Genomic DNA, 27,333 nt, shown 5'->3' on the forward strand with positions numbered 1-27,333 from the left:
TGTGTGCTTTTATTTGTTTTTAGGTTTTCTGTTGTCAGCGTCTCGGGCCAGAGTGAGCAGCACAATGTGATGGATCAGCTCTTTTTCACGGTCTGAGCCACGGCAACGCTGCCGCCGCATCAGCTGACTGAAGCTCTAAGGACTTCAGTGACAGGTCCTCTCCGATTACCGACTGTCCAATCAAGAGAGCTTACATCAGCAAACAAAACTGAGACCTCCAACTGGACACAAGGGAGGACTGCTCTCTGATGTCACCTGGGCTGCTGGGCGGGGCCTCACTGTCCGGAGCCGGTGAAGCATTGCTAGAAAAAAAAGGTTTATTTATTGACTTTTAAAAAATTGATTAATAAAGTTTGATTAATGGATGTGTCACCTGTCAGCGCGAGGGTTCCCTCTGTCCAACCACAACTCACCTGGAAACACACAGGTACGTTATCAGTTCCACTTCCTGTCGCATTTAAAGCAAAGCACACCTGTTTGACGAGGTGATCGCCCAATTAGGTTTCAGTTCAATTCAGCTTTATTTATATCAGTAGTCGCCCCAATCCTGTAAACACCTGCAATAATACAGAGAAACCTCAACAGCCCCTGTGAGCAGCACTTTGGTGACAGGGGGAAGGAAAAACTCCCTTATAACAGGAAGAAACCTCCAGCAGAGCCAGGCCGGTTCAGGATTTAATGAATCAATATTGCATTATTCAAATTAAAATACATTTTTTAAAGCCAGCCCTGTTCGACCGACAGCACTGTCAGGAAGCCGGCGCCATCCTGAGCAGCTCACTCACACAGAACTCCCGCCTGCATCGGTCTGCCTGCTCTCTCTCATCCAATCAGCAGGAGGCTTTCAGACTCTGTTTGCTCACGGAGACGCCCGGAGGTCCCCGAACGGGAAGCGCAGCGCGCTGCAGATGGAATAATAACCTCACGTAGACCTCACTGCAGCTGTGCACATGCTTTCACATATAAATATATTCATGGGTACAAAGTGAATAATTCATCAGGCTCCGTATTATTCACGGTGACTGTGAAGCTTCAAATAGCTTCTCTTCGTCCTCACACAGCTTCAGCTCTGAACTGACAGTGACAGCCTGCCTCCCTCTTCCTGTGGTGTTCAGGTGCAGACAGACATCAGACCACATGTTTGTGCACACCTTTATAAATCTGACTCAAGGCTTTGAGCACCCCAGCTCTTCATCAACCTCAATTCAAATCACTGCGGTCACCTCAAGACGCTTTGTATTGTAAGGTGTAGCCTACAATAACACAGAGTAACACCCAACAATCATATGACCCCCTATGAGCAGCACTTTGGCGACAGTGGGAAGGAAAAACTCCCTTTTAACAGGAAGAAACCTCCAACAGAACCAGGCTCAGGGAGGGGCGGGGTGAGAGGAGGAAGACGACACAAAGACACGCCGTGGAAGAGCGCCAAATGATTCAGTGCAGAGTGGTCAATAAACACATAGTGAGTGAAGAAGAAACACCCAGTGCATCATGGGAATCCCCGGCAGCCTACGTCTATTGCAGCATAACTAAGGGAGGATTCAGGGTCACCTGGTCCAGCCCTAACTATATGCTTTAGCAAAAAGGAAAGTTTGAAGCCTAATCTTGAAAGCAGAGATAGTGTCTGTCTCCTGAATCCAAACTGGAAGCTGGTTCCACAGAAGAGGGGCCTGAAAACTGAAGGCTCTGCCTCCCATTCTACTTTTAAATACTCTAGGAACAACAAGTAGGCCTGCAGAGCGGGAGCGAAGTGCTCTGATAGGGTGATAGTGTCCACATGTCCCACAGGTGTTCCTCAGGTGTGCTGTGATGTGTATGAGGTGGTGGAGACTCACTGCGCTGCTGCTTGTTTAACTGGTCTGAGCTGGAAACAGAAATACAAACATTGTGGTTTGTTCAGAGGAAACAGGAGAGGAAACAGGAGCCCACCTGAGGTCCAGATTTGGGCTGTGTTGGTCTTACCTCTGTCCAGGTGCTATGCTCATGTATTCAGGTGTTTCAGAGGCCTCCTGCTGAGATCCTGTTCACACACACACACCCAACGTGAATCACACAAACTATGAAGTCCTACACAAGCCTGTTTCTAGCTGGAACAGGTGAGACTCACCTGGGGCGTCAGTCTCTGGAGCATCTGGTTGCTGATTTGCTGCTGTGCCCGGGCTCTTTGTGATGTCACTCTTGCTGTGAGGACAAAGCTGATCAGTGACCTATCTGACCTTTTGTGTAGCGTGTAACAATGGGACTTACCTGACGTGAGGTCCAATAGGAAGGCTGTGTCGATGTGGCCAGAGGCTGTGTGGTGCCGGTGGGTGGGGTTTCTGAGTCATTTAAACAGGAGGACATATTATACTGCTGTCAGGACAATATTCACCTGTCTGATGGTTTGATATTGTTTGATATCACCTGTGCTCATTCACAGGTGTGGGCAGGTGGTACTATGTCATGTGACATGCTTATATTTATTGAATCCTGCCTCTCTTATTGATTTCTTTGAACTAACGACAGAACTCTCTTCCTCCAAACCATCACCATGTCCATTCCTACAAAACTGCTCAAAGAAGTCCTGCCATTAATCTAATTCTTCGATCTTAAATATGATCAACCTATCTCTAATAATCAGCTATGTACCACAGGCCTTCAAGCTGGCTGCAGTTAAACCTTAAAAAGCGTCTCTAGACCCAGCAGTCTTAGCTAATTATAGGCCAATCTCCAACCTTCCTTTCATATCAAACATCCTTGAAAGAGTAGTTGTCAAACAGCTAACAGATCATCTGCAGAGGAATGGTTTATTTGAAGAGTTTCAGTCAGGTTTCAGAGCTCATCACAGCACAGAAACAGCTTTAGTGAAGGTTACAAATGATCTTCTTATGGCCTCTGACAGTGGACTCATCTCTGTGCTTGTCCTGCTAGACCTCAGTGCAGCGTTCGATACTGTCGACCATAATATCCTATTAGAGCGATTAGAACATGCTGTAGGTATTACAGGTACTGTGCTGCAGTGGTTTGTATCATATCTATCTAATAGACTCCAGTTTGTGCATGTAAATGGAGAGTCCTCTTCACACACTGAGGTTAATTATGGAGTTCCACAGGGTTCAGTGCTAGGACCAATTCTGTTTACATTATACATGCTTCCCCTAGGCAGCATCATTAGAAGACATAGCATACATTTACACTGCTATGCTGATCTAACGAGCTTACAAAGAAAAGCGTCTGGACTTCTTTAAGTTACTTGAAGACGTTTCACCTTCATCCGAGAAGCTTCTTCAGTTCTAAGGTCAAATGGTGGAGAGTCCCAGATTTAAACCTAGTGGGAGTTTCCCCCCACAGAGGGACAAAAGGACCCCCTGACGATCCTCTACCTAATCACAAGAGCCGAGGTGTGAAAGCGGGTGTGGGTCCCAATCAGCCAGAGTTTCAGGTGAGCTCATTGTGAAACCACTGACCGCCTCACATATCACCGCCTTTACCCAGGAGATGCCATACCCTGCATTTACGGACTTCCTAAGAACTCCCATTGGGTTTAAATCTGGGACTCTCCACCATTTGACCTTAGAACTGAAGAAGCTTCTCGGATGAAGGTGAAACGTCTTCAAGTAACTTAAAGAAGTCCAGACGCTTTTCTTTCTAAGCTCCTTTGACTACGATGACCTGGATGACTGAGAACCTTCACAGACACACTGCTATGCAGATGACACCCAGCTCTATCTGTCCATGAAGCCAGATAACACACACCAATGAGTTAAACTGCAGGAATGTCTTAAAGACATAAAGACCTGGATGGCCACTAACTTTCTGCTTCTTAATTCAGATCAAACTGAGGTTATTGGGCTTTATAAGCACTGATGGGTTTAGTGAATGGGTGTTGTGGTAAGACCTGAGGACTGACGGTCAGACTCTGCTGCAGCGTGGCAGTCAGTCGCTCCACCAGTTGGTCCTGGATGCCGCCGCTGTCCTGAAAGTGAAGAAGACGAGGTTTGATGCTCCCGTGTATCATCTGACAGAGATCTTAATGGACTTCTATCAAACTGACTCTGACCCGAGGTCCAAGCTTTTAGTAGGTCAGATTGTTGTAAGGCTTTCTTAGCAGCACAACGTCCTCACGGGTACGCAGAAATCTGAAGTCCCTGCATCAGCTCAGGTCAGCACAGAATGACCTTTAAATCCATCCTCTGGTTCCCGATACAGCTGTGACCTGCTCAGCTCAGCGGCAGATATTTGAACGGCTCCGAGTGTGTGTCTGTGTTTTTTTGTGTAGTTTTGTTTCGTGTGAAGTGTGTAGAGTTGATGTGTGCGATGAAATGCTGTATGAATAAAGTTTGCATCGACAGTTTGAACAGAGACACGACTCTTTCATGCTCTGATCGCTCTCACTGATCAAACAACCTCCAACAGGTGAGTACACCCTCGTGCTGACCTCACATTACCACCGTACCTACCTGGCAGTGAGAGAGCGCACTCAGAGCCTGTTTGTAGAGCTGAACCGCTTTGTGTTGCTTCCTCTGCACCAGGTAACACTCAGCCAGCACCTCGCACACCTGAGCCTGTGCCAGGTAGTCCCCTACACACACACACACACACACACACACACACACACACGTGAGCACAGGGTCTCACCTGTCCGACGTACATAGACGGTACTGATGTTACCTGTGTCTCTGAATCCCTGTAGGGCGAGGATTAAGCTCTCTGCTGCTTCCTCTTCCTCGCCGATCCGACTGAAGGCAAACGCAAGGTTACTGAAACACCGAGCCTGGTCGCCACGGCAACCCTGAGAGCCTGTACACAAACACAGAGCATTGTTATAGCTAAGCTGATTTTGCTGTCAGACTCCTGATTAAAGGTCACAGATGTGGCAAGTGTGTGTGAGGGTCAAAGGTGAACTGCTTAAACAGGTGAGCCGCAGGTGTGCGCCTCACCGTACAGTCCAGCGGCCAGCCTGTGGTAGTCCACGGCGGACCTGAACTGGCCCATGGAGTTCAGCGCCGCTCCCAGGTTGTGCAAGACTTTGGGCAGCAGGGGGGGGCACTTAGCCGCGGGGCTCAGAGCCTTCTGGAAACACCGCACTGCCTCCTGGAAAGACCTGAGCCGGCAGTAAGACACACCCACCGACAGGTACAGCTCACCTGAGTGACAGAGAAGCAGTTACAATAACTAGTGCGTGCTCTCCTCCTGCCTGGGTGTTTGGTACGCAGGGACTGAGAACAGGAAGGCTGCACAGATGGTTATTATCACCGCCTTGGAGGCCATCGCCAGATCCTCCTGTCTCAGGTAAACCAGGGCCATGTGATGCCTCACATCCCGCCCACAAACCCGTTTGACCCGCGGCTCTCTGGTGGGTGACACAGGTCCATCAGGTCCCACACCTCCAGACTCACCTCTTCCCCTGGACCAGGGGTCACAACCTTTAACACCCAAAGAGCCGTTTGGACGCGGTTTCCACGCAAAAGAAAACTCTGGGAGCCGCAAATACTTGTTGACATCTAAAATGAAGATAACACTGTATATGTTGTTTTTTACCTTTATGCTTTGTGTGAACAAATAAGGTGTGCTGCTTATGAAATCCATGAAGTGCTACAGAGAAAATCACATTTTATTTATGTAATTAACATATTTAAACTCTTAAAGAAATATAACAAAAGGAAAGCTGAACTAAAATGATCCAGCAAACAAAAACTGCTGTGAGCCGCCCCCCTTATATCTCCTTTGTGCTTTTGGAGCCTTGACCTGACTTTTAAAAAATAATTGTAAAAAAAGCTCTGTGCTGCTAAAAAAAATTAGAGATTTGTAAAATTCTGCATAAATATGTATTTTACCTGGTTAAAGTGTGTGGCGGGGCGTGGTCTGCAGCGCCGCTGCAGGGGAGGCGGACGCACCTGAGCGTTACCCGCAATCACGCCTCGCCGCCTTAACGTCTGTGCTGTTGTGTTGGTGTGTGTCGGGCTGTGAGCTGCAAAGCTACAGCCGGCTGTGTGCGTACAGCAACCGTGTGTGAAAAGTGGTCAATAAAGAGATGCTGAAAAGCGTGTTCATGCAAACATCGTCGGGTCTGCCGTGATATGTTTACAATAAGACTTCCTCTGCGCACAGCGTCTGCAGATCAGGGCTGTACGAAGTCACTTTCATCTTTACAGGACTGTAAGCTGTCGTCTGTGAGGCGTGAGCGTGTTTGTTTTAACATAGTTCACGGTGGAGCTGCTGACATAATGTGGATCCGAAGATCCATAACTGGCCTACCTGGGGTTGAAAGTCTCGATAAATGCAGACGTTTCGGCGGGTACACCGGAATGTGACGCTTATTTTGAGCGATGAAAAAATAATAGAATATAATTTTATTTTATTTCCTCCGTGAATCGCAACCTTATCGTGGTGGAGGGGTTTGTGTGTCCCAGGGATCCCAGGGGCTATGTTGTCTGGGGGCTTTTGCCCCCTGGTAGGGTCTCCCATGGCAAATTGGTCCTGGGTGAGGGACCAGACAAAGAGCGATTCAGAAGACCCCAATGAAAAAAAACACCGAGGGAACAGTTTACCCTGCCCGGGATAGGGTTACCGGGGCCCCGCCCTGGAGCCAGGCCCGGGGAGGGTGCCCGAGGGCGAGCGTCTGGTGGCCGGGCCTTAGTCCATGGGGCCCGGCCGGGCACAGCCCGAAGAGGCGACATGGGCCCATCCTCCCGCAGGCCCACCACCCGCAGGAGGTGCCATAGGGGTCGGGTGCATTGTGTGCCGGGTGGCGGCCAGGAGCGGAGGCCCTGGCGGACTGACCCCCGGCTGCCAAGACTGGCAATAGGGACATGGAATGTCACCTCTCTGGTGGGGAAGGAGCCTGAGCTAGTGCGTGAGGTTGAGAGGTACCGGCTAGATATAGTCGGGCTCACCTCTACGCACGGCTTGGGCTCTGGAACCAGTCTCCTGGAGAGGGGCTGGACTCTGTCTCAGTCTGGAGTTGCCCCTGGTGAGAGGCGGCGGGCTGGGGTGGGTATTCTAATATCCCCTCGGCTTGCTGCCGGTACGTTGGGGTTTTTCCCGGTGGACGAGAGGGTTTGTTCCCTGCGCCTTAGGGTCGGGGAACGGGTCCTGACTGTCATCTGCGCTTATGCGCCGAGTGGCAGTTCGGAGTACCCAGCCTTCTTAGAGTCCCTGGGGGGGGTGCTGGAAGGTGCTCCACCTGGAGACTCTGTTGTCCTGCTGGGAGACTTCAATGCTCACGTGGGTAACGACAGCGAGACCTGGAGGGGCGTGATTGGGAGGAACGGCCTCCCTGATCTGAACCCGAGCGGTGCTTTGTTATTGGACTTCTGTGCTAATCACAGTTTGGCCATAACGAACACCTTGTTCGAACATAAGAGTGTCCATAAGTGCACGTGGCACCAGGACGCTCTAGGCCGTAGGTCGATGATCGATTTTGTAATCGTATCACCAGACCTGCGACCATATGTTCTGGACACTCGGGTAAAGAGAGGGGCTGAGCTGTCAACTGATCACCACCTGGTGGTGAGTTGGATCAGGTGGCGGGGGAGGACGCTGGACAGACCTGGTGCACCTAAACGCGTAGTGAGGGTGTGCTGGGAACGACTAGCAGAGGCCCCAGTCCGCGAGATCTTCAACTCACACCTCCGGCAGAGCTTCAACAGCATTCCGAGGGAGGCGGGGGACATCGAGTCCGAATGGACCATGTTCAGCGCCTCCATTGCCGAAGCTGCTGCATTGAGCTGCGGCCGCAAGGTGGTTGGTGCCTGCCGTGGTGGTAATCCCCGAACCAAATGGTGGACACCAGAGGTGAAGGGAGCCACCAGGCTGAAGAAGGAGTCCTATCGGGCTTGGTTAGCCTGTGGGACTCCGGAGGCAGCCGACAGGTATCGACAGGCCAAGCGGAATGCGGCTCGGGCAGTGGCTGAAGCAAAAACTCGGGTGTGGGAGGAGTTCGGAGAGGCCATGGAAAAAGACTTTCGGACTGCCTCGAAGAGGTTCTGGCAAACCGTCAGGCGTCTCAGGAGGGGAAAGCGGTGCTCTACCTGCACTGTGTATAGTGCTGGCGGAGCGCTGCTGACGTCGACTGAGAAAATTGTCAGGCGGTGGAAGGAATACTTCGAGGACCTCCTTAATCCCACTGACGCGTCTTCCGAGGAGGAAGCAGAGTCTGGGGATGAGGGGAATGACCCGCCAATTTCTGGGGGCGAGGTCACTGAGGCAGTTAAACAACTCCTTGGTGGCAGAGCCCCTGGTGTTGATGAGGTCCGCCCCGAGTTCCTGAAGGCTCTGGACGTTGTAGGGCTGTCCTGGCTGACACGCCTCTGCAATGTTGCGTGGAGATCAGGGGCAGTACCCGTGGATTGGCAGACCGGGGTGGTGGTCCCCATCTTTAAGAAGGGGGACCGGAGGGTGTGTTCCAACTACAGGGGGATCACACTCCTCAGCCTCCCCGGGAAAGTCTATGCCAGGGTGCTGGAAAGGAGAGTTCGTCCGCTAGTCGAACCTCTGATGCAGGAGGAACAATGCGGTTTTCGTCCTGGTCGCGGAACACTGGACCAGCTCTTCATCCTCTCGAGGATACTTGAGGGTGCATGGGAGTTTGCCCAACCAGTCTACATGTGTTTTGTGGACTTGGAGAAGGCATTCGACCGTGTCCCTCGGGGTGTCCTGTGGGAGGTGTTGCGGGAGTATGGGGTGTCTGGCCCATTGCTACGGGCCATTCGATCCCTATACAACCGTTGCAAGAGCTTGGTTCGCATTGCCGGCAATAAGTCGGACTCGTTCCCGGTGGGTGATGGGCTCCGCCAGGGCTGCCCTTTGTCACCGGTTCTGTTCATAATTTTTATGGACAGGATTTCTAGGCGCAGCCAAGTGGCGGAGGGCTTTCGCTTTGGTGGCCTCAGGATCTCATCTCTGATCTTTGCGGATGATGTGGTTCTGTTGGCTTCATCGGGTGAGGGCCTCCAGCTCGCACTGGAGCGGTTCGCAGCCGAGTGTGAAGCAGCGGGAATGAGGATCAGCACCTCCAAATCTGAGGCCATGGTTCTCAGCCGGAAAAGGGTGGAGTGCCCACTCCGGGTCGGGGATGAGGTCCTGCCCCAAGTGGAGGAGTTCAAGTATCTCGGGGTCTTGTTCGCGAGTGATGGGAGAAGGGAGCCGGAGATCGACAGACGGATTGGGGCTGCGGCTGCAGTAATGCAGACGCTGCACCGGTCCGTCGTGGTGAAGAGGGAGCTGAGTGTAAAAGCGAAGCTCTCAATTTACCGGTCGATCTACGTCCCTACCCTCACCTATGGCCACGAGCTGTGGGTAGTGACCGAAAGGACGAGATCGCGGATACAAGCGGCGGAAATGAGCTTCCTCCGAAGGGTGGCTGGCATCTCCCTTAGAGATAGGGTGAGAAGTTCGGCCATCCGGGAGGGGCTCAGAGTAGAGCCGCTGCTGCTCCACATCGAAAGGAGCCAGCTGAGGTGGTTTGGGCATCTGACAAGGATGCCCCCTGGGCGCCTCCTGGGTGAGGTGTTCCAGGCATGTCCCACCGGGAGGAGGCCCCGGGGCAGACCCAGGACACGCTGGAGAGATTATATCTCTCGGCTGGCCTGGGAACGCCTTGGTGTTCCCCCGGATGAGCTGGAGGAGGTGGCTGGGGAGAGGGAGGTCTGGGCCTCTTTGCTTAGGCTGCTGCCCCCGCGACCCGGCCCCGGATAAAGCGGATGAAGATGGATGGATGGATGGAATTATCACAATAATCTTCCAATTTAGAATTACAAGTTAAAAAAGAACATAAATAAAATACACTTCAGCTAAATACTTCTCATTTATTTTCCCAACCACGCGGAGCCGCACTTTAAGCACTAAAGAGCCACATGTGGCTCCGGAGCCGCAGGTTGCCGACCCCTGCCCTGGACCATTCGGACCGTTAACAAACACCCTCCCCCCCCCCCCCCCCCCCCCCCCCCCCCCCCTTGGCCACCCACCAACCTGAACCCTCTACTTGGACCAAGTCTGCACCACCTCCAAGCATTTTGCAGGTTTTTTCTCTAATGCTTTCTCTTGTGCCTCCTGTGTGTCAGTTATTCCTGCACAGTTGGAGCACCACAGCTCGATTGCACAGTGACACTAAAGGCCTGTTCTATTCTGTTCTATTCTGAATCAAGCAACCTTCTTTCAGGTGATTACCCAGAGTCCTCGGGTCCGTAATGCTCCCCATCAAACTCAGACACTCTGACAGCACACCGATGATGTCCTCCTGGTTGCACTGATCTGATTGGGTCATGTGACTTCCTGCTTCTGACAGGGCGGTGGCTGCAAGGTCCAACATGTTGGCCACTCTGTAACCCTCTGCAGCTCGCAAGTAACCCTGAGCCGCCAGCGTCCAGTCCTGTGACACACAGACAGACACACCTGAGTCACCTGGCTCACCTGTTCTGTGTCAAATTCAGGTTTTGGTCCTGACCCGTGTCCTGCTGTAACAGCGGCTCATCTCCATGCAGGCGTCCCCCTCGCTGCAGCCGTCTCCTTGTGACCTATACAGCTGGGCAGCTTGCAGGAAGTAGGTGGCGGCTTCCCGGCTCTGCCCCAGTGCATCATGGGCCAGGGCGAGGTTGAACTGGAGGTCAGGGAGGCGGTCGGCCTTGGGCCCAGGCTGAGCATGCCGCAGGAAGTCCAGACCTTTCCGAGGTCGTCCTACCTCCACATAGGCAGCCCCGAGGTTAAAGGAACAGGCCCGCAGGACCCGCGAGTCCTGGAGCTGAGAGCATGATATGAAACGTAGTGCCAGGAGTGCCACTAACACTGCTGACACGCATCTGTTCTTGTAACCGCCTCACCTGCTCTGCAGCCTTCAGGGCATCTCTGAAGTGCCGCAGCGCCTCCTGTGGGCGTCCCTCCTGCAGCGCTTTGTGCCCAGAAGATGTCAATTCCTCAATGTCTGCTGTCTGCTTCCGCTCCACACTCCCACTCCTCCTCTTCACCTTCACAGCTTCTTTACCTGAAGGGGCTGCACGGGACGTCATGCTGGACCTGAAGAAGCAAGAGTCACCTGGATAAAGACATGCAGATGTGCTAACCTGCTGCCTTCATCAATGAACCGGCCGACCACCGGAGAACCTGCAGGTTCAGGTGTGTGGACCAATCAGTCAGATCCATCCCCAGGATCAGGCACAGGTCAGTGAGACAAATCAGTAACAGTGATTATCTACGTTATTATTGATCCGTGAGGAAAGGTCTGATCAACCAGTAAGAGCTTACTGAGGTTATTAAAGGGCTGAATCAGCGAGAGTACATCACTGAACTGCTGCCGATAACAAACACTCACAGCCTGGGGATGATGAAGCTCCTCCTCCTCCTCACTGCTCACCTGTCCCCTAAACCGAACATTTGAAGCAGCTACCCCCTCTGCTAAACCGCTCCGACCTGCAGGTTGACTCGTTGCTATGGTAACGCGGAAGTGGTCGGTAAAACCGGCAGCAACAGAAGAAGACTTCGCGAGTAAACTCTTTGCATTATGACGTCACGCCAGGTGAGTTATAAGATGTAAATGTTTGCGGGAAGACCGTTTTCGATTCAGCTATTACGACAGTGAACTCCATAGACCACAATCCACCGCAATGAGGTTCTAGCCAATAGGAGGCAAGGCTGACGGCTCGACCAATTAGAGAGCGGCGGGAGCTTTGAAACTCCAGGCAGGAAACAGTCGGAGGACGGTTGGAGCTCCGCTGCGGTTTCTGTGTTTTTGCCGAGACTTTGGGACACATTCGGGCACCGAGAGGACCCGGACCGGGACACCGAGACACCCGTAACGACCCGACACAGACCCGGGACACCGAGAGGGGGGACAACATGGCGGATTTAGCCGCGAACGGCCACTGTGAGTGTCGGTCAGAGAGTCCGGTGTTGTGCCAAAGTAGGTATCCCCGACAGAATTTGTTTCCCCTGTGCTGGGAGCACCAAGAAGTACTGATGTTTTCATTTTGTGAAAAAGTGAAAAATTAGTATCGTTACATTACCATTCAGTTTGAGGGTTACAACAGAAAATTATATATTTATTGCTCACGGGTATCAGATGGGATTATTTTAATAAACCATTAACGTTTTGGCTGATAACTATTTTTATTCTCCTATAACTTTACTATATAAAGAGCTAAATCCTCCAAAGTTTCGGGAATAATGCGTCATAATAAGAAGTGTTTGTGAACGAAAAATCAGCAATGTGGGATACTGTTTGTCCGTGATTTACACAGGGGGGACAAACTGTGGCAGGATCAGCCTGATATTATTTGTATCCCACTATAACTTCGTTGTATAAAGAGCTCACATCTCAAAAATGTCAGGAGTAGTTAGTCATTATAAGAAGTGTTTGTAAACTAAAAATCAACGATGTGGGATACTATTTGTCCGTGATTTGGACAGTCCAGCGTGGGCTCCCGACGCAGGGGAAACAAATTATGTCGGGGGTACCTACTTTGGCACAACACCTGAATGACCGCAGCGTCAATCAGATTCATATGCAATTAACTCGGTGTCACACTCCGTGATTTTCTGCGTCTGTGGGGTTAATTGAGAGGAGCTGACCTCAGTGCTGCTGCTTGCAGCTGTACCGATCAGCCACAGCATTAAAACCACCACAGGTGAGTCACCTGTCACAGGTCGGGTGATCGATGGACACTTGTCCAGGTGGACTCCTTATGATCCGGGTCTCAGCCTGAGATCTAAGGGCGTTTTCCCACATGCGGTGTTCTGGTTCACCTGTACAGGTGGACACCGCTGGTGTGAAACAACCTGTGGAGGAGGCATTCTCGGTCTGGTTAGTTTACGGCGTGAACGTGATCCGAACCAAGAACCAGGTGTGTCATAGGTTTGAAAAACAAACGTCCCGTAGCCCCACGTGCTGCACGCTTTTTCTCTGTGTGAAAAAAACAAAACAAAGACTTTAATGAAATGACGTGTTTACCGTCACTTCAAGACAATAAGAGCAACACGCTGAACCAGTGACGCAATAAAGTTTCACGGGTTAAATGTCAATCATATATATTTCACCGCTGTAATGTTCTGGATATTTATAATTGAGCGTTTGTGAATATTAGAGCATGTTTGTAACTTCATAATATGAGAGGACGGTGGCTCCTCTGATTGGGATCAGAGTCAAGTCTTTGTAAGAGTTTACATTAAATATTATTACTGCTTTCTGAGCGCACTGGTTTAGCGAAAACTTCCCACCTGACCATCTCAGACCTGAAGAAGATGCCAGGTCAAAGATCGTCAGCAGCCTGCTGTCATCAGTTTCAATAAAAATCCTTAAAGTGATGAAGGTGAACATCAGCCTGCATCTGGATGAAGACGCGTTTGTAACGTGTGAGGAAGCTTCAGCTGCTTCATTCAAAGATCGTGGATCAAACGTGCGTCACGTCCTCCTCCATCATCAGCTCGAGCTCACCCGAAGGAGCTCCGAGAAACACGGCAGACCTTCATCACCTACGGGACTGTAAACTGATGATGGCAGGAAGCTGAATCTTCCATACTTCCTGTGAGGAGACTATTTTTGAGCTGGAATTTTTTCAGGTGTGAGGGAAGCATCAGGAGTGCAGCTGGTTTTAATGATGCGACTCATTCGTGTTTCTGTCTGTAACTTGGTGCTGATCACATTCATTGATAAAGAGCAATAAATGCATGATCGATCATCCAGGTGAGGAAAAGTTGCTTCTGTTCATCTGAAGCGTTTTCAGAGGGAGAAACGTTTCACCATCATCATCATCATCAGGTGATATCTTTAGTATCAGCTGACTGCAGGTTCTGAACCAGACATTTGGAACCAGGCCACGGACCGATGACCTCATGGCCTGTCGTTGGTCAGCTGATGAGGGAGAAACGTTTCACCATCATCAGGTGATATCTTTAGTATCGGTCCAGGAAGTGACCTCATGGCCTGTCGTTGGTCAGCTGATGAGGGTGAAACGTTTCTCCCGCTTCAGACAAACACAGTCGACCTTTTGGGAACGTATCAACCGTTTGATCTGATGTAGTGTTAGCAACGGGCTCAGCGTCATTTAAACAAACTGAGACACAATATTGATATTGAGCGACACAGGTGTGATGTCATGTTTCCTGGCATGTTGCAGATGAGCGTCTGACCGCCGAGCAGATGGACGAACAGAGGATCCAGAATGTGGCCTATCAGTACCTGTGCAGGCTGGAGGAGGCCAAGAGGTCAGTGACCCGGACCGGGAGCACCTTAAGTGTTTGCTCGCTTTCGTTAACAGAACCAGTTTCTTCTTCAGGTGGATGGAGGCGTGTCTGGGGGAGGAGCTTCCTGCTCCCACAGAGCTGGAGGAGGCGCTGAGGAACGGCGTTATTCTCGCCAAACTGGGTCATCGCTTCGCTCCGAGCACTGTTCCTCAGAAGAAGATCTACGACCCGGAGCAGCTGCGATACCAGGTCACGACACACACCAGCTAGAACCAGTCTGATCCGGTCTGCCGCTCTTTGGGGGCGGGGTTATTGATCAACTCGATGATCAGCTCTGTATTGATCCCTGCAGGCTGTCGGTCTTCAGTTCCGCCACACTGACAACATCAACCACTGGAGAAACGCCATGACGGCACTCGGGCTGCCAGCGGTCAGTGAACACATCGACGGGTCATCGTATCGATTAGCTGATTGGTTTGAAGCTGGGCTGATCACCTGTTGTTGTTTCCAGATCTTCCATCCTGAAACCACCGACGTGTACGACAAGAAGAACATGCCGAGAGCGGTGTACTGCATCCACGCGCTCAGGTACGCCTCGTGGCTCGTCTGATCACCTGTCCTCTGTGCCACCGCTCAGCTGTGCTCAGCTGTGCTCAGCTGTGCTCAGCTGTGCTCAGCTGTGCTCAGCTGTGCTCAGCTGTGCTCAGCTGTGCTCAGCTGTGCTCAGCTGTGCTCAGCTGTGCTCAGCTGTGCTCAGCTGTGCTCAGCTGTGCTCAGCTGTGCTCAGCTGTGCTCAGCTGTGCTCAGCTGTGCTCAGCTGTGCTCAGCTGTGCTCAGCTGTGCTCAGCTGTGCTCAGCTGTGCTCACGTCTCTCTGCAGCCTGTACCTGTACAGACTCGGTTTGGCTCCACAGATTCACGACCTGTATGGAAAAGTCAAGTTCACAGGTAAACGGCACATAGGTAACTATGGTTATGGTTTGGGTTTAGTGAACGTTCACAGACGTTGGTGCTGGGAAGGTTTGGATGGAGCTTTGAAACATGTTTGAAAAAAGAAACGCGGGGGCGGATGCTACAGAACTGGCTGTTGGACCAATCACAGTCAAGTTTGCTGACCTGTAACTTTGTTCAGAGGAAGAGATCAACAACATGAAGCTGGAGCTCGACAAATACGGGATCCAGATGCCCGCCTTCAACAAGATCGGAGGAATCCTGGCCAATGAGCTGTCGGTGGACGAGGCTGCAGGTAGGACCAGACTCTGATTGGCTGATAGCGGACGGAGCTACAGGATAGGAACAGACTCTGATTGGCTGCTGGGGGTACTGACCCTGTATTCTGCCAACAGTCCACGCGGCGGTGGTAGCCATTAATGAGGCCGTGGACCAAGGGGATGTGGGTGTGACGGCGGTGGCTCTGAGGAACCCTGCTGCTCTCCTCACTGACCTGCAGGAGGCGCTGATGAGCGTCTACCAGGAGATGCTGCAACAAGCGAGAAGGAGGAAGGCTGAACGGGCCGCCGGCAGGGTAAGACTTTGATTGGTCGAAGAGATTTGTGTCGGTCCAGTCAGGTGACTGTTGACGTGTGTGTCAGCAGGCTGTGGCGGAGGACAAAGACATGTACGAGGAGTATCTGACTCAGAGGGAGATCCAGGACCACATCGACGCCGTCAATGGTGAGAAATAAGCCCCTCCCCCTGTCCTGATGGCATTAATGCAGGTATTGATGACCTAACGATTATGTCACTGTGGGCGTCAGTGCGGGCAGCGGTGGAGCAGGTCGACGAGGCTCTGGACGTCGCCAACGAGCTTGCTCTGCTGTCGGCACTCCAGCTGCCGTGTTTGGCCCTCAGGGGCCTCCGTACTGACAATGGGCCCTGGTACCTGGATCAGCTGACCGCAGACCGCCAGCAGAAGGCCCAGGTAAACTAACAAGTGCGGCCCCTGACCTCTTTCTGACCTCTCTGTGACCTCTGACCTCTCTGTGACCTCTGACCCCAGAATCAGGGCTCTGTGGATCCTCTGGAGCATGAAGAGCTGCAGGAAGGCGTCACCGCTGCCAACCAGGAAGCTCAGAGCACGCGAAACAGTACGCCATTTTCTTCCCATGTTCGAACCAGGCTCACCTTTTGACCTCTGACCTCGCCTCAGTATGTGTGTGTGTTTGTGTGTTTCAGTGGTGGCGGCCCTCCAGAGCGTTAATGCGGCACTGCGTGGAAATGACCCCAGACGCACCGTCAGCTGCCTGATGACCTCTGACCTCCAGCTGCCTGAAGTGTTTCCGTTTGCGGCGAAATTTTATCACCGAGAGCTGCAGCTGCTGCAGAGGCAGACGGCACAGGTAACCACGGCACAGGTGGAGCACCGGGTTTACCTGGAGATGAGTGACAGCGTCACTCAGGGGCGGATCTAGAAGGGTGGCTTCGGGTGGGGGTGCCACCCCAGTTTTCCATATGACAGCGTTGTTTATTAACATAAGACAGCATGAACAGTTTGAGCGTAGTTACAGTCAGCAGTGAGTATAAATGCTAAAACTGAATATATTGCAGAGTGCCCCCCCCCCCGTGCACCAGTAACAAATGGTTCAGCCCACAGCAGGACGGCTTTTTTCTTGTTTTCAGTAGCAAGCGATGCTCATGATCGTGCCAGAGCACATTTTAAACAACACCACGGGAATTTCAGATTTCACACAGGTGGTTGGATGTTGCACTCTGGAGGGAGGTGAGAGTTATTAACCCTCTGGGGTCCACGGACACGCTGCACCTCCAGATCACACGACTGATTTAAGATGACACCGCAACAAGCTGCAGCCACGCTGAGTCTTTCAGCCTGTGTTGAAGTTTGGACTTCAAAGTTTTTAGATTTTAATTACAGGCCAGTAAATCCAGAGTTATGATAAAAATATTTATATATATAAGCCATGCTTGTTTCTAAATACTGTTGTCACGTGTTTTTTTTAAAGCGTTTTCTAAGGACAGCACGAAAACAGTAAAGAAAGGAGAAAAAAGACACTTCTTTCCTATTGGTGGAAAAATGCACCATGTCCACCAATTTAAAAAATAAAAAGTCAAGACGTGGGATTTGGTTGTTTAGGCAGAGGGGAAAGTTTTGGGAGTGACGGCAGCGAGACAGAGCGAGCGAGAGAGAGAGTTTTTAGACGTGGGAGATTTGTGACGTTTAGTGTGGAGTGTGTAGTTAGTGTGTTGTGTTGTCTTGTGTAGTTAGTGTGTTGTGTAGTCGTTGTGTTGTGTGTCAGTGAGGGCACTAATGAATGTCACACAGGCACATTTGCAGTGTAAACACTGTAACCAGGTAGAAAACCAGCAGAGTGATACACCTGTTGTCAGGCCTGCAGGTTTGTCCCTGCGCTGTTTCCTGTCTTGTGGTGGACAAACTTTTATTTTTACTGTCACACATCATTTGTGGGGCATCTTATTGCGACACCTGATTGTTCTCCCATTTTAGTTTTAGTAATATTTTTAAATGGTTGTACAAGATAATAAAAATAAATAGTTGTATAAGTTTACAAAATGTGTGCATAAGTTTTCAAAATGTACAATTTAAATTTACATTTCAAGCTATAAAAATAATTTACTCAACATGTCTGTTTGTTTACAGTAAAAAAATACTACTAGGATCTGAAGTTTGTGTGATTTCAGATCAGTTGTGTTAACACAGTATGTCAATGAAAAAACAACTAAATTCAGACACGTGAGGTTAAGCTGAAAAGAAAGAAACCAAACAAGAAGGGGAAAATAAAATGACACAATTTGAAGGTGAAATACAAACGTGAAATCAAAAGAAGTCAAAAATGAGCGGTTATATTTTGGGCCTCAGAGGGTTAATACAACAAATCATGAAAGATTAGGTTCAGATGTTTGCAGTGCAGATTTCTGACATTTTGTAATTTAAGCTGTAACGATTTTACCTTTTTTCTAACAATAAACAGTGAAACTTAAGGTAGACTTGTGTTTGTAAATGAAGCGCCCCATGTTGTGTAGCTTTCTGATTGTATACTTACTGGGCTACATATTTATTATACAGGCTATACAGTAGGGGTGGGGAAAATGGATACTGTGTAGCATGGTGATACTTTGTTTGCTAATAATGTATGGATACAGGGACAGCAGAAATCGATATTTTGTTACAAAAAGGTTTTTGTGCTCTGACTTCAGAGCATGTTGATCCTTTTTCTGAGCAAGAATCCTGACATTCCTTCACTGTCCAAATGTGTTTAACTTGTTTTTGGCAGCAATAAACATGACAGTTTACTTATTTTAATTTAAGACATGTTTTATTTTAATTAAGTTTAAAACTTTTTTATTTAATGTAAAATTATATTTTGTTTTAATTTACTTTCAAATTCTTCAGTTGCTGAAGGGGCTGCATAGTTTTCATAAACTGCATAGTTCAGAATAGCTATAATTGTACCAGATGGTTGATTCAGTCAAGTTGGACTAGACTGTAATACAAACCGTTCAGTTTGTCAACAATCAAACTGAAATGAGAGAAAGACTGAGTGTGAGACTTTGATATTAGAGAAAATGAATATTGATAAAGTTTACCTTTATGTACAGAATCTGAATATCGCAAAATATTTTAAAAAATTGCAATAATATCGTATCGTGCGTTAAGTATTGTGATAATATCGTATCGTGGGATGTATGGTGATTCCCACCTCTACTATACAGTACATAACATCACATGTTTTATGTCACTAAAGTGTTTAATTATGGGGGCTACAGAAAACAGTTAAGTTATGGACTATATTTCTATGACAAATGTGAATGCTTACTGCATTTGAATCATTTTAACCACATGTAACCACCTGCATGTGTGTTTGAAAAAAGCCTTGATTTTGCCACCCTAAGAAAACTCCTCTAGCTCCGCCCCTGGCGTCACTGTCATTCAGCTGGCACTTCCTGTTGTCTCCTCCAGGGAGAACTGCAGGAGGAGGAGCTCTTTGTTGCCGTGGAGATGCTGTCAGCCGTTGTTCTCATCAATCAGGGTCTGGAGGCGGGACACCTACAGCAGTTCAGCTCCTCATTGGTCAGTTCGTCTGCAGGGCTCTCTGATGTAGAGCCCGCGCTGCTCGACAGGTACCGCCTCTTACCCATTTACCTGTTGATGATGTCACTGTTGATGATGACGTCCCTGATGATGTCACTGTCGCACAGGTACTTTGAGACTCTGGCTGGTGTGAAACAACAAGTGGGCCGAGACCTGCTTACCTGGAACCAGCTGCAGGAAGGAATCGCCGCTGTGAACGGCTTGGCGCAGGACGAACAACAGCGTACGACAACGCGATGACATCGTTACAAACACGATGATGTCATTATAAACAACAAACATTAACTTCTTTGAATTCTGTTGAGCTGACCCTGCGACCTCTGACCCCTGTCACCCTCAGAGCTCCTGGCTGTTGGCCTAATAAACAAGGCCGTGATGAGCGGAGACCCTCGGCGGCTTATCTCCGCCCTGTTGCTGCCCTCCTGCGGCGTGGACGAGGTTTCACCTGCCAATGCCTGCAAGTACCTGACCCTGCTGAGCCAAGCCAGGCAGATCAAAGCTCAGGTGACTGCACAGGTGTGACTGCACAGGTGTGACTGCACAGGTGTGACTGCACAGGTGTGACTGCACAGGTGTGACTGCTCAGGTGTGACTGCACAGGTGTGACTGCACAGGTGTGACTGCACAGGTGTGACTGCACAGGTAACCGAGCCATCACCTCAACAGTCCCTCAGAAACTGACTTTAGTCTTTATCGTGACCCTCTGGAGGTAGAATCCAGGTGAGGTTTAAACTTTCAGTCACATGTCCCCCTCCTGTCCAACCAGGTGAGCAGAGACCCGGGAGCCGAGCTGTGGTTGGCTGATATCCAGGAGGCTGTGAGGACGGCCAATCAGCAGAGTCAGAGAGCTCTAAAGTGTGAGTCACAGAGTCATTTACCTGTAACCACACCTGTTCAGTTTTTAAGCATGTGGGTTAGAAAGATCAGAGGCTGGACCGCCGTCGTTTGTGTTTGATGATATCTGTGATCATTGCGACGCACCTGCGGCGCTTTGTGTCAGACGGAGGAAGGTTGTGAGAGCGAAGCGTCTTCCTCTTACCTGTTAGCTGTCAGCAGTGACCTCACTGAAGGTGTGCCAGGAGACAGGTGTGAACATCGCTCCGAGTTGCACAAGAAGAAACGACTAAAGGACAGAACTTCCCGTCAGCGTGTTGATTATTGATCCGTGTGTTGATTATTGATTGTGTGTCCGTCAGTGTGTCTGTCCGTTGCCGCGGTGAATCAGGCCGTAAAGGAGAACAGGGCGAAGCAGACGCTGCGGGTGCTGTCTCTGCCGGAGGCGGAGCTTCACGGAGTTCTACCTGACTGTGCTGCAGACTATCAGAGAGAGCTGAGCGCCCTGATGGCACGCCGCACACGCACAGGTGAGGCACGCACACACACAGACACACACACAGACACACACACACACACACACTGAGAGAATCACGTGTGTGTGCGTGTGACCTGTGTGTGTGTGTGTGTTCAGGAGATAACCGCAGTCAGTGGGTTCGCGTCCGCCTGCAGGACGGCTCCGTTTATTTCTTCCACCTGAGCAGACTGCAGGGCGGCTGGGAGCGGCCCCCCGGCTTCGTGCACAACAGCGTCTTCTTGGATCGCCACGACATACAGGTGAGACACCTGAGGCTTACCTGCTCACTTCCTCGTCAAACCAGAACACTGTTTCTGTGCTTGGAAAGTTTGATCTGCGATTGGCTACAAGCTTGCTGCGCCACTTTCCCCCCTGCAGGAAGTGGTCGGCAGCGTTTCGGCCCAGTACAGTCGCGGCGTGCTGTGGCGGAACAGCGAGGCCCTCGTCGTTCACCTGCAGGCGCTCTGTCGAGGCTTCCTGATCAGATGGCGGATGGCGGCGCGACGTCACTTCCTGATGAATCAGACGGCCGCCGTCATTGTCATCCAGGTGAGCGTGAGCCCCCTGCAGAGCTGAGGCTCGTCTGGGAGCTATAGGTGTGTCACAGGTGTGTCACAGGTGTGCTCTGCTCTGTGTTCAGTCTCACTGGAGGAGGTTCGTCGAGCAGAGGGTCTACAGACGGCGCCTGCAGTTCCTCTACATGAACTGGAGAGCTGTCGTCAAGGTAACAGCTGCTGTTCCCAATCATGTGACTGAGATTAGATTAGCAGGTGCAGCTCACCTGATTATTTACGTCTGCTTGTGTGAACAGATCCAGGCGTTTGCGAGGATGTGGTTGGCGAGGAGACGATACTGCGCTCGGCTGAGTTTCTTCAGACGTAACGTGAGTTGTTGTTGTTGTTGTTGTTTTTGTTAACGTTGTTGTTTTATTGAAAGCACGTGAACATAACAGTAGTTTGACTTTTTACACTCTTTGCTTTTTTAAACTTGTAATTGAGAACGAAAGACGGGAAACCTCGGGTGGGTACGTCAGCATCTTAATATTGAAATGGGAGTTCAACTCAGGGCTTCAACGTAAAGAAAATCATGGTTCATAAAAATGATTTGATTAAAATAATTTCTGACTGCAGATCTCTAAAGAAGTCGTCTGAGCCTAAATCATGTTCACTCCTTTCAAAGCTTTTCACGCCCCCTTGTGGGCAGATGAATAATATTTAGTTATAGCTTTTGAAATCCTCTTGAATCTGTTACTGATTATTATAATTATAATATAAAATATTATTAAATTATATAATAATAATATTATTATTATGAATACTGTACTGATTCGGGGTAAAATCTGAATCACATGCTCACCATCTTAAAACCTTGGAGGCATTTTCCAAACTGCAAATTCTGATTACGTCTCTCAGAGCAGATGTCATTATTTGTCGTATGGGTTCGTCTGCCATGTGTATTTTATTCTGTAACTTTATGTCCGATATTAAAGCTGGTTTTGCTTTAACTATTGTTCCCTCAACATCTTTCCATCCGGCGGTGTAATCAACAGAGACATCAGTGGTCTTAGCTGAGCTGTAATATTCTCGTAGACAGGGAAGCCCACGACCTCCGTTTTCTTTCTTTAGTTGGGGCGTTTATATTTAACCGTTCCAGATGTGTTTTGGGAACATCACCACACAGTTTGTGGTACGGGAATCAGTAAAGACTGAAACAAACACAGCGTCGGGGAAGAATATTTACTCTGATTCGATCCTGGAGTGCAGGTCCAGAAACAGAACGGTACTCCATCTTTGTCTGACTGTAGAGATTCGTTTAGCGCGGCGTAGTTGGCATTGAACGATGTGTTACCACCTGTAGGTACCTGATGCTATCTGCATCTCACTTCCATTTATAGCGATTCTTAACTACAACTGTTGGCTCATAGTTTAAAGTTAATACTTGCGTTTTCTTACATTAACCTTAAACTCTGATAGCATTTCCATGGTTTGGGGGCCTGTGAGGATATTGTTAATCGTAAGTCGTCAGCGAATAATGCTAATTTCTGTTCCCCTCCTGCTGTTCTTCCTCCAGTTACGTCTCTGCCTGATCCACTGACTTAATGGTGCAGCGGTGAAATACTGCAGCCCTGTCGAGTCCCGCGCTCCAACATAAATGGTTCAGTGAGGCCTCCATTGAGTTTGATTTTAGCTGTTGGTTTATTGTGTAGCCCTGAAATAATATCAATTACAGATTTATCAAAACCAAAATTCTCAAGCACCTGATATAAAAGGACCACCTCACTGAACCGAACGCCTTCTCAGCATCTAAACTTAACACTAAGGTCTCTAATTTTTGTTTATCTGCCTCATTATGTGCAAAACCTTTCTGACGTTGTCCTGTTTCTGTTTGATCAATAACCCAGGTGATATTGTCTCTAGTCTCTGATGATGGATGAACAACTTGTAATCAATATTCAGGATAGTTACATCCTAGTTTATAGTGACGTGAGTTCTGCTGATGTCACATGACTCATGGACTCAGATACTCTCAGCATCTCGGTCATCAAGATCCACCTGTGAGGTCCTGATGCAGGCCAGCGTGTACACCTGTGTCAGCCCGTCAGACACCATCTCCTGTTTCCACAGTAACGGTTTGTGTCCACAGGTGGGCGCCGTCGTAAAGATCCAGGCCTTCTTCAGAGCTAACCGAGCTCGCGAGCAGTACAGGATGCTCGGTGAGTTCAGATGCCTCTGATTGGTCAGGCTGCCGTGTCATCGGTGACTCATTAATAAGACCTCTTCCCCCTCACCTGTTTTAGTGCACTCGGCCACTCCCCCTCTATCTGTGGTCAGGAAGTTCGTTCACCTCCTCGACCTCGGGGATGGTGACATCAGAGAGGAGGCGGAGCTGCTGCGTCTGAGGGAGGAGGTGGTGAGAAGCATTCGCTTCAACCGACAGCTGGAGGCCGACCTGGACCTGATGGACCTGAAGATCGGGCTGCTGGTCCGCAACCGTGCTACGCTGCAGGTACGGCCCCGCCCCCTCAGCTCGCCACGCACACACACCGATTGGCTCCTTGTTGTCCTCGTTAACAAAGCGCCGTCTGTGAACAGGAAGTGGTGTCTCACTGTAAGAAACTAACGAAGAAGAACAAGGAGCAGCTGTCAGACATGATGGATGTGGAGAGGAGTAAAGGCCTGAAGGCTCTGAGCCGAGACAGGAGGGAGAGACTGGAGGCCTACCAGCACCTCTTCTACCTGCTGCAGGTAAGACGCACACCTGCCCGCGGCTCGCTCACCTCAGGCTGACCTCAGCAGGGCCATCACATCACTGTACCTGCCTGACATCTCTGCTTCACCAACAAGGCAGGGGCTCCACCTGGTGGTGATAGTGTGCAACTGCAAGTGGAACAGACGATGCATTGTGTGTGTGTGTGTCTGTGTGTGTGTGTGTGTGTGTGTGGCAGACGCAGCCCCTGTACCTGGCTCAGCTGATCTTCCTGATGCCTCAGAGTCGCTCCACCTCCTTCATGGAGATGGTGGTGTTCAGTCTGTTTAACTATGGCTCCGACCGCCGCGAGGCCTTCCTGCTGCTGCAGCTCTTCACAGAGGCGCTCCGCTACGAGATCAGGTAACGATGATGTCACTGCACCTGCGTCTGAGCAGTCACGTGTTGTCACTGCTTACCTGTGTGCGTGTGTGTGATGTCAGGCTGAAGGTGGAGCAGCCCCAGGACGTGATCACAGGAAACCCCACCGTCATCAGGATGTTGGTAAACTTCTACCGCCACGCTCGTGGTCAAAACGCCCTGCGCGAGGTGCTGGGTCCAGCTCTACAGGACGTCCTGCAGGACCGCACGCTCAGCATCAGGACCGATCCCGTGGATGTCTACAAGACCTGGATCAACCAGACCGAGACGCAGACCGGACACAAGAGGTCAGAGCGCGCCTCTGCTGCGCTGCTCGTCTCTGCTGCGCTGCTCGTCTCTGCTGCGCTGCTCGTCTCTGCTGCGCTGCTCGTCTCTGCTGCGCTGCTCGTCTCTGCTGCGCTGCTCGTCTCTGCTGCGCTGCTCGTCTCTGCTGCGCTGCTCGTCTCTGCTGCGCTGCTCGTCTCTGCTGCGCTGCTCGTCTCTGCTGCGCTGCTCGTCGCTCCTGCGTTGCTCGTCTCTGCTGCGCTGCTCGTCTCTGCTGCGTTGCGCGTCGCTCCTGCGCTGCTCGTCGCTCCTGCGCTGCTCGTCTCTGCTGCGCTGCTCGTCTCTGCTGCGCTGCTCGTCGCTCCTGCGCTGCTCGTCTCTGCTGCGCTGCTCGTCTCTGCTGCGTTGCGCGTCGCTCCTGCGCTGCGCGTCGCTCCTGCGTTGCGCGTCTCACCTGTATTGTGCGTCTCACCTGTCTCACCCAGCTCGCTGCCCTATGAGGTTTCTCCCGAAGACGCTCTGGCTCAGCCTGAAGTCCAGCGACGCATCGACATCTCCATCATCAACCTGAAGAACCTGACGGACAGAGTCCTCAAAGCCATCACCGCCAGCCTCCACAAGCTGCCGTACGTCTCTGCCGCTGCTGCACGCCGCGTCACCAGTCTCTTCTTTGCTAAACGGTCGTCTGTGTTGTCGCAGGTATGGTCTGCGTTACACCGCCAAGGTCCTCAGAGACGCCCTGAAGGCAAAGTTTCCTGAAGCCGGTGAGGACGAGCTCTACAAGGTAAGAACACAGATCAACACACCTGAATCACATGATTAGTTCATTACCAGGCGTCCGGAGAACTCGAGACATGTAGAGGAGGTCGTTTAGTCATTTAAAGCAGCTGTGCTGGAGCAAGGACGCATCTGAAACCTGCAGGCCTGGAGTTGCATACCGCTCAGGTGTGCTCAGGTGAGCATGATGATGGAGGATGTGTGATCAGCAGATTTGGAGGTCTGCAGAAATCACAGCTTGCAGGTCGGAGCTGAGACTTGATTGGTTGCTTGACGTAAAGCTTGGTCTCTGTACGGCGGCGGGCCTTGAAGTCAGAACCACGTGGCTCTGACGCCGTGACCTGAATTGAACCGCTAACGCCGAGCCTGCCCTTCTCCCCGCAGATCGTGGGTAACCTTGTCTACTACCGCTACATGAACCCGGCCGTCGTGGCCCCGGACGGATTCGACGTGGTGGACCGTTCGGCCGGCTCTGCTCTGCAGCCCGGACAGCGCCACATCTTGGGCTCCATTGCCCGCGTGCTGCAGCACGCCGCTGCCAACAAACACTTCCATGGAGGCGGCTACCACATCACAGCACTGAACCAGTACATCAGCCAGACCCACAGCAGGTTCAGGTGGGTTTCAGGTGACCTCGCTCTGAGGTGGAGGGGAGGTGGAGGTTCTGACGGTGTTGTGTGTCTCAGGAGGTTCCTGCAGTCCGTCTGCGACGTTCCTGAGCCGGAGGACAGATTCAGCATGGACGAGTACTCGGAGCTGCTGATCGTGAACAGACCCGTGATCTACATCTCTGTGAGCGAGCTGCTCAACACGCACAAGGTCAGGAAGCTCCGCCTCCAGCTGTCATCTTTTTGCTGCACGCGCACCTGTACCTGGTCTACATAAACCCTCACGTCTCTCTGCAGCTGCTGCTGGAGCATCAGGAGGTTTTGTGCCCGGACCCCTCAGACCCCCTCGGCCTGATCCTGAAGGATCTCGGTCCGGTTCCCGGCCTGCAGGAACTCACCGGTACAGCCAACCGATGCTCCGCCGTCGCCATCCGGTCTGAGCCGAGTCTGACTGTTTTCTGTCCTCCAGGTGAGTCCGCAGCTGATCCGGGATCAGACGCTCAGAGTAGCAAGATGGAGGTCTCTCTGACCCTGACCAACAAGTTTGACATCTTCGACGACGCCAACGACAAACCGGACGCCAGAGGACTCCTGCTCAGGTAACCCCGCCTCTAAGCCTCACCTGCTCAGTGTCTGTCAGAGTTTACCTGAATATAAAGAAGAACCCGGTGTTCACAGAAAATATTTGTTTGTTTGTTTGTTTTTTCCAGCACCAAGCAGCTGATCATCGATGTCATCAGGACGCAGTCAGGTGACTCTCTGCGTGACATCCTGAGGACGACACCGTCACGCGACCAGGTAAAACTCGCACTAATAGGTTGGTTGGTGACTGGCACCCGCTGCAGTCTTGATGTCTAGAGATGGCACGATACCACTTTCATGACCGATATTTGATCTGTCGATACCGACATGAATCCGATATAGTGTGTTTATAATCAATAAAACGTTTTTGTTTTTTAATATATTGCTGCATTTTGTACAAGTTCATACTCTAGTTTTAAAAAACAAAACACTAAAGTTATTCTGTTACACCTGTATGCAAGAAACACACCGCACCCAAAATATTTCATAGTTCAGCAAAACTGATCAATCTAATCAACTTAAATCCTCCATCCTCCCTGTTCTGGTGTTTTAAAGAGCACTTAGCAGAAATATTAAACAACCTGACTAACAGGGCTGCAAACTGCCAGCAAAAAAACCACAGGGGACCACGTAGTGCTGGGTCATATCACACCGTTCACGGTAACACCGGTATAATGTTGGGCAACGATAGGAAAATGAAATATGGCGATAGAATATGGGTAAAACGCGCATGTGCAGTGCCTTTGTTTACATACACACATGGTGGCGACGCAGAACGAGAAGAGCGAAAGTGGATCATTGAGTGAAACGATGAACCTGAACTGGTTTGTAAAAATGCAGCTACTGTCATGGTCCTGGGTCGGTGACCCAGCGCTTTAAGTTGATGATTGTCATTTTTCT

At 50.6% G+C, this 27,333-nt stretch overlaps 2 protein-coding genes across 5 annotated transcripts in view; one reads left to right on the forward strand and one right to left on the reverse strand.

Moving 5' to 3' along the window:
- ttc24 (tetratricopeptide repeat domain 24) lies at positions 1-11,639 on the reverse strand. 2 transcript variants are annotated; one of them, XM_087848623.1, is made up of 14 exons: positions 11,291-11,636; positions 10,803-10,995; positions 10,430-10,723; positions 10,153-10,354; positions 4,923-5,129; positions 4,654-4,782; positions 4,443-4,564; positions 3,881-3,958; positions 2,251-2,321; positions 2,111-2,184; positions 1,966-2,023; positions 1,839-1,867; positions 374-413; positions 1-302 (listed from the first exon to the last, which is right to left on the reverse strand). In XM_087848623.1, the coding sequence occupies exons 2-14, from the start codon at positions 10,986-10,988 to the stop codon at positions 191-193; spliced, it is 1,602 nt and encodes a 533-aa protein (XP_087704749.1). In that variant the 5' UTR covers positions 10,989-10,995; positions 11,291-11,636; the 3' UTR covers positions 1-190. The 2 variants fall into 2 exon arrangements, with proteins under 2 accessions (XP_087704749.1, XP_087704750.1); XM_087848624.1 differs by lacking the exon at positions 3,881-3,958 and having other exon boundaries at positions 11,291-11,639.
- Positions 11,369-27,333, forward strand: part of iqgap3 (IQ motif containing GTPase activating protein 3) — a 19,880-nt gene continuing 3,915 nt past the window's right edge. The window contains exons 1-33 of one of the 3 annotated variants that reach the window (XM_087848622.1): positions 11,369-11,494; positions 14,091-14,178; positions 14,250-14,406; positions 14,510-14,587; positions 14,669-14,745; positions 15,037-15,104; positions 15,289-15,402; positions 15,503-15,681; positions 15,752-15,830; positions 15,914-16,077; positions 16,156-16,243; positions 16,332-16,495; positions 19,093-19,253; positions 19,332-19,447; positions 19,565-19,728; positions 19,991-20,081; positions 20,421-20,588; positions 20,693-20,835; positions 20,954-21,124; positions 21,216-21,299; positions 21,387-21,458; positions 23,219-23,288; positions 23,373-23,581; positions 23,668-23,820; positions 24,021-24,184; positions 24,265-24,489; positions 24,952-25,092; positions 25,166-25,250; positions 25,628-25,860; positions 25,930-26,062; positions 26,149-26,251; positions 26,321-26,450; positions 26,562-26,649. In XM_087848622.1, coding sequence (XP_087704748.1) covers positions 14,114-14,178; positions 14,250-14,406; positions 14,510-14,587; positions 14,669-14,745; positions 15,037-15,104; positions 15,289-15,402; positions 15,503-15,681; positions 15,752-15,830; positions 15,914-16,077; positions 16,156-16,243; positions 16,332-16,495; positions 19,093-19,253; positions 19,332-19,447; positions 19,565-19,728; positions 19,991-20,081; positions 20,421-20,588; positions 20,693-20,835; positions 20,954-21,124; positions 21,216-21,299; positions 21,387-21,458; positions 23,219-23,288; positions 23,373-23,581; positions 23,668-23,820; positions 24,021-24,184; positions 24,265-24,489; positions 24,952-25,092; positions 25,166-25,250; positions 25,628-25,860; positions 25,930-26,062; positions 26,149-26,251; positions 26,321-26,450; positions 26,562-26,649 — 4,137 coding nt within the window. In that variant the 5' untranslated portion in view covers positions 11,369-11,494; positions 14,091-14,113. Of the gene's footprint in view, positions 11,495-11,606; positions 11,879-14,090; positions 14,179-14,249; positions 14,407-14,509; positions 14,588-14,668; positions 14,746-15,036; positions 15,105-15,288; positions 15,403-15,502; positions 15,682-15,751; positions 15,831-15,913; positions 16,078-16,155; positions 16,244-16,331; positions 16,496-19,092; positions 19,254-19,331; positions 19,448-19,564; positions 19,729-19,990; positions 20,082-20,420; positions 20,589-20,692; positions 20,836-20,953; positions 21,125-21,215; positions 21,300-21,386; positions 21,459-23,218; positions 23,289-23,372; positions 23,582-23,667; positions 23,821-24,020; positions 24,185-24,264; positions 24,490-24,951; positions 25,093-25,165; positions 25,251-25,627; positions 25,861-25,929; positions 26,063-26,148; positions 26,252-26,320; positions 26,451-26,561; positions 26,650-27,333 lie in introns of those variants that run through there. The other 2 variants (XM_087848620.1, XM_087848621.1) reach the window with 2 other exon arrangements.

This window comes from Neolamprologus brichardi, chromosome 11, assembly GCF_056152115.1.
Source record: "Neolamprologus brichardi isolate AB-2024 chromosome 11, ASM5615211v1, whole genome shotgun sequence".
In the NCBI taxonomy this organism is placed as follows: Eukaryota; Metazoa; Chordata; class Actinopteri; order Cichliformes; family Cichlidae; genus Neolamprologus; species Neolamprologus brichardi.

Coding starts and splice junctions, on each gene's coding strand:
- ttc24 (XM_087848623.1), bottom strand. CDS start 10,988: ATGACGTCCCGTGCAGCCCCTTCAGGTAAAGAAGCTGTGAAGGTGAAG. Junction 4,783..4,922: donor GCTGGCCGCTGGACTGTACG/GTGAGGCGCACA, acceptor GTTTGTGTACAG/GCTCTCAGGGTTGCCGTGGC. Junction 414..1,838: donor GTTAAACAAGCAGCAGCGCA/GTGAGTCTCCAC, acceptor GTGTGTTTCCAG/GTGAGTTGTGGTTGGACAGA.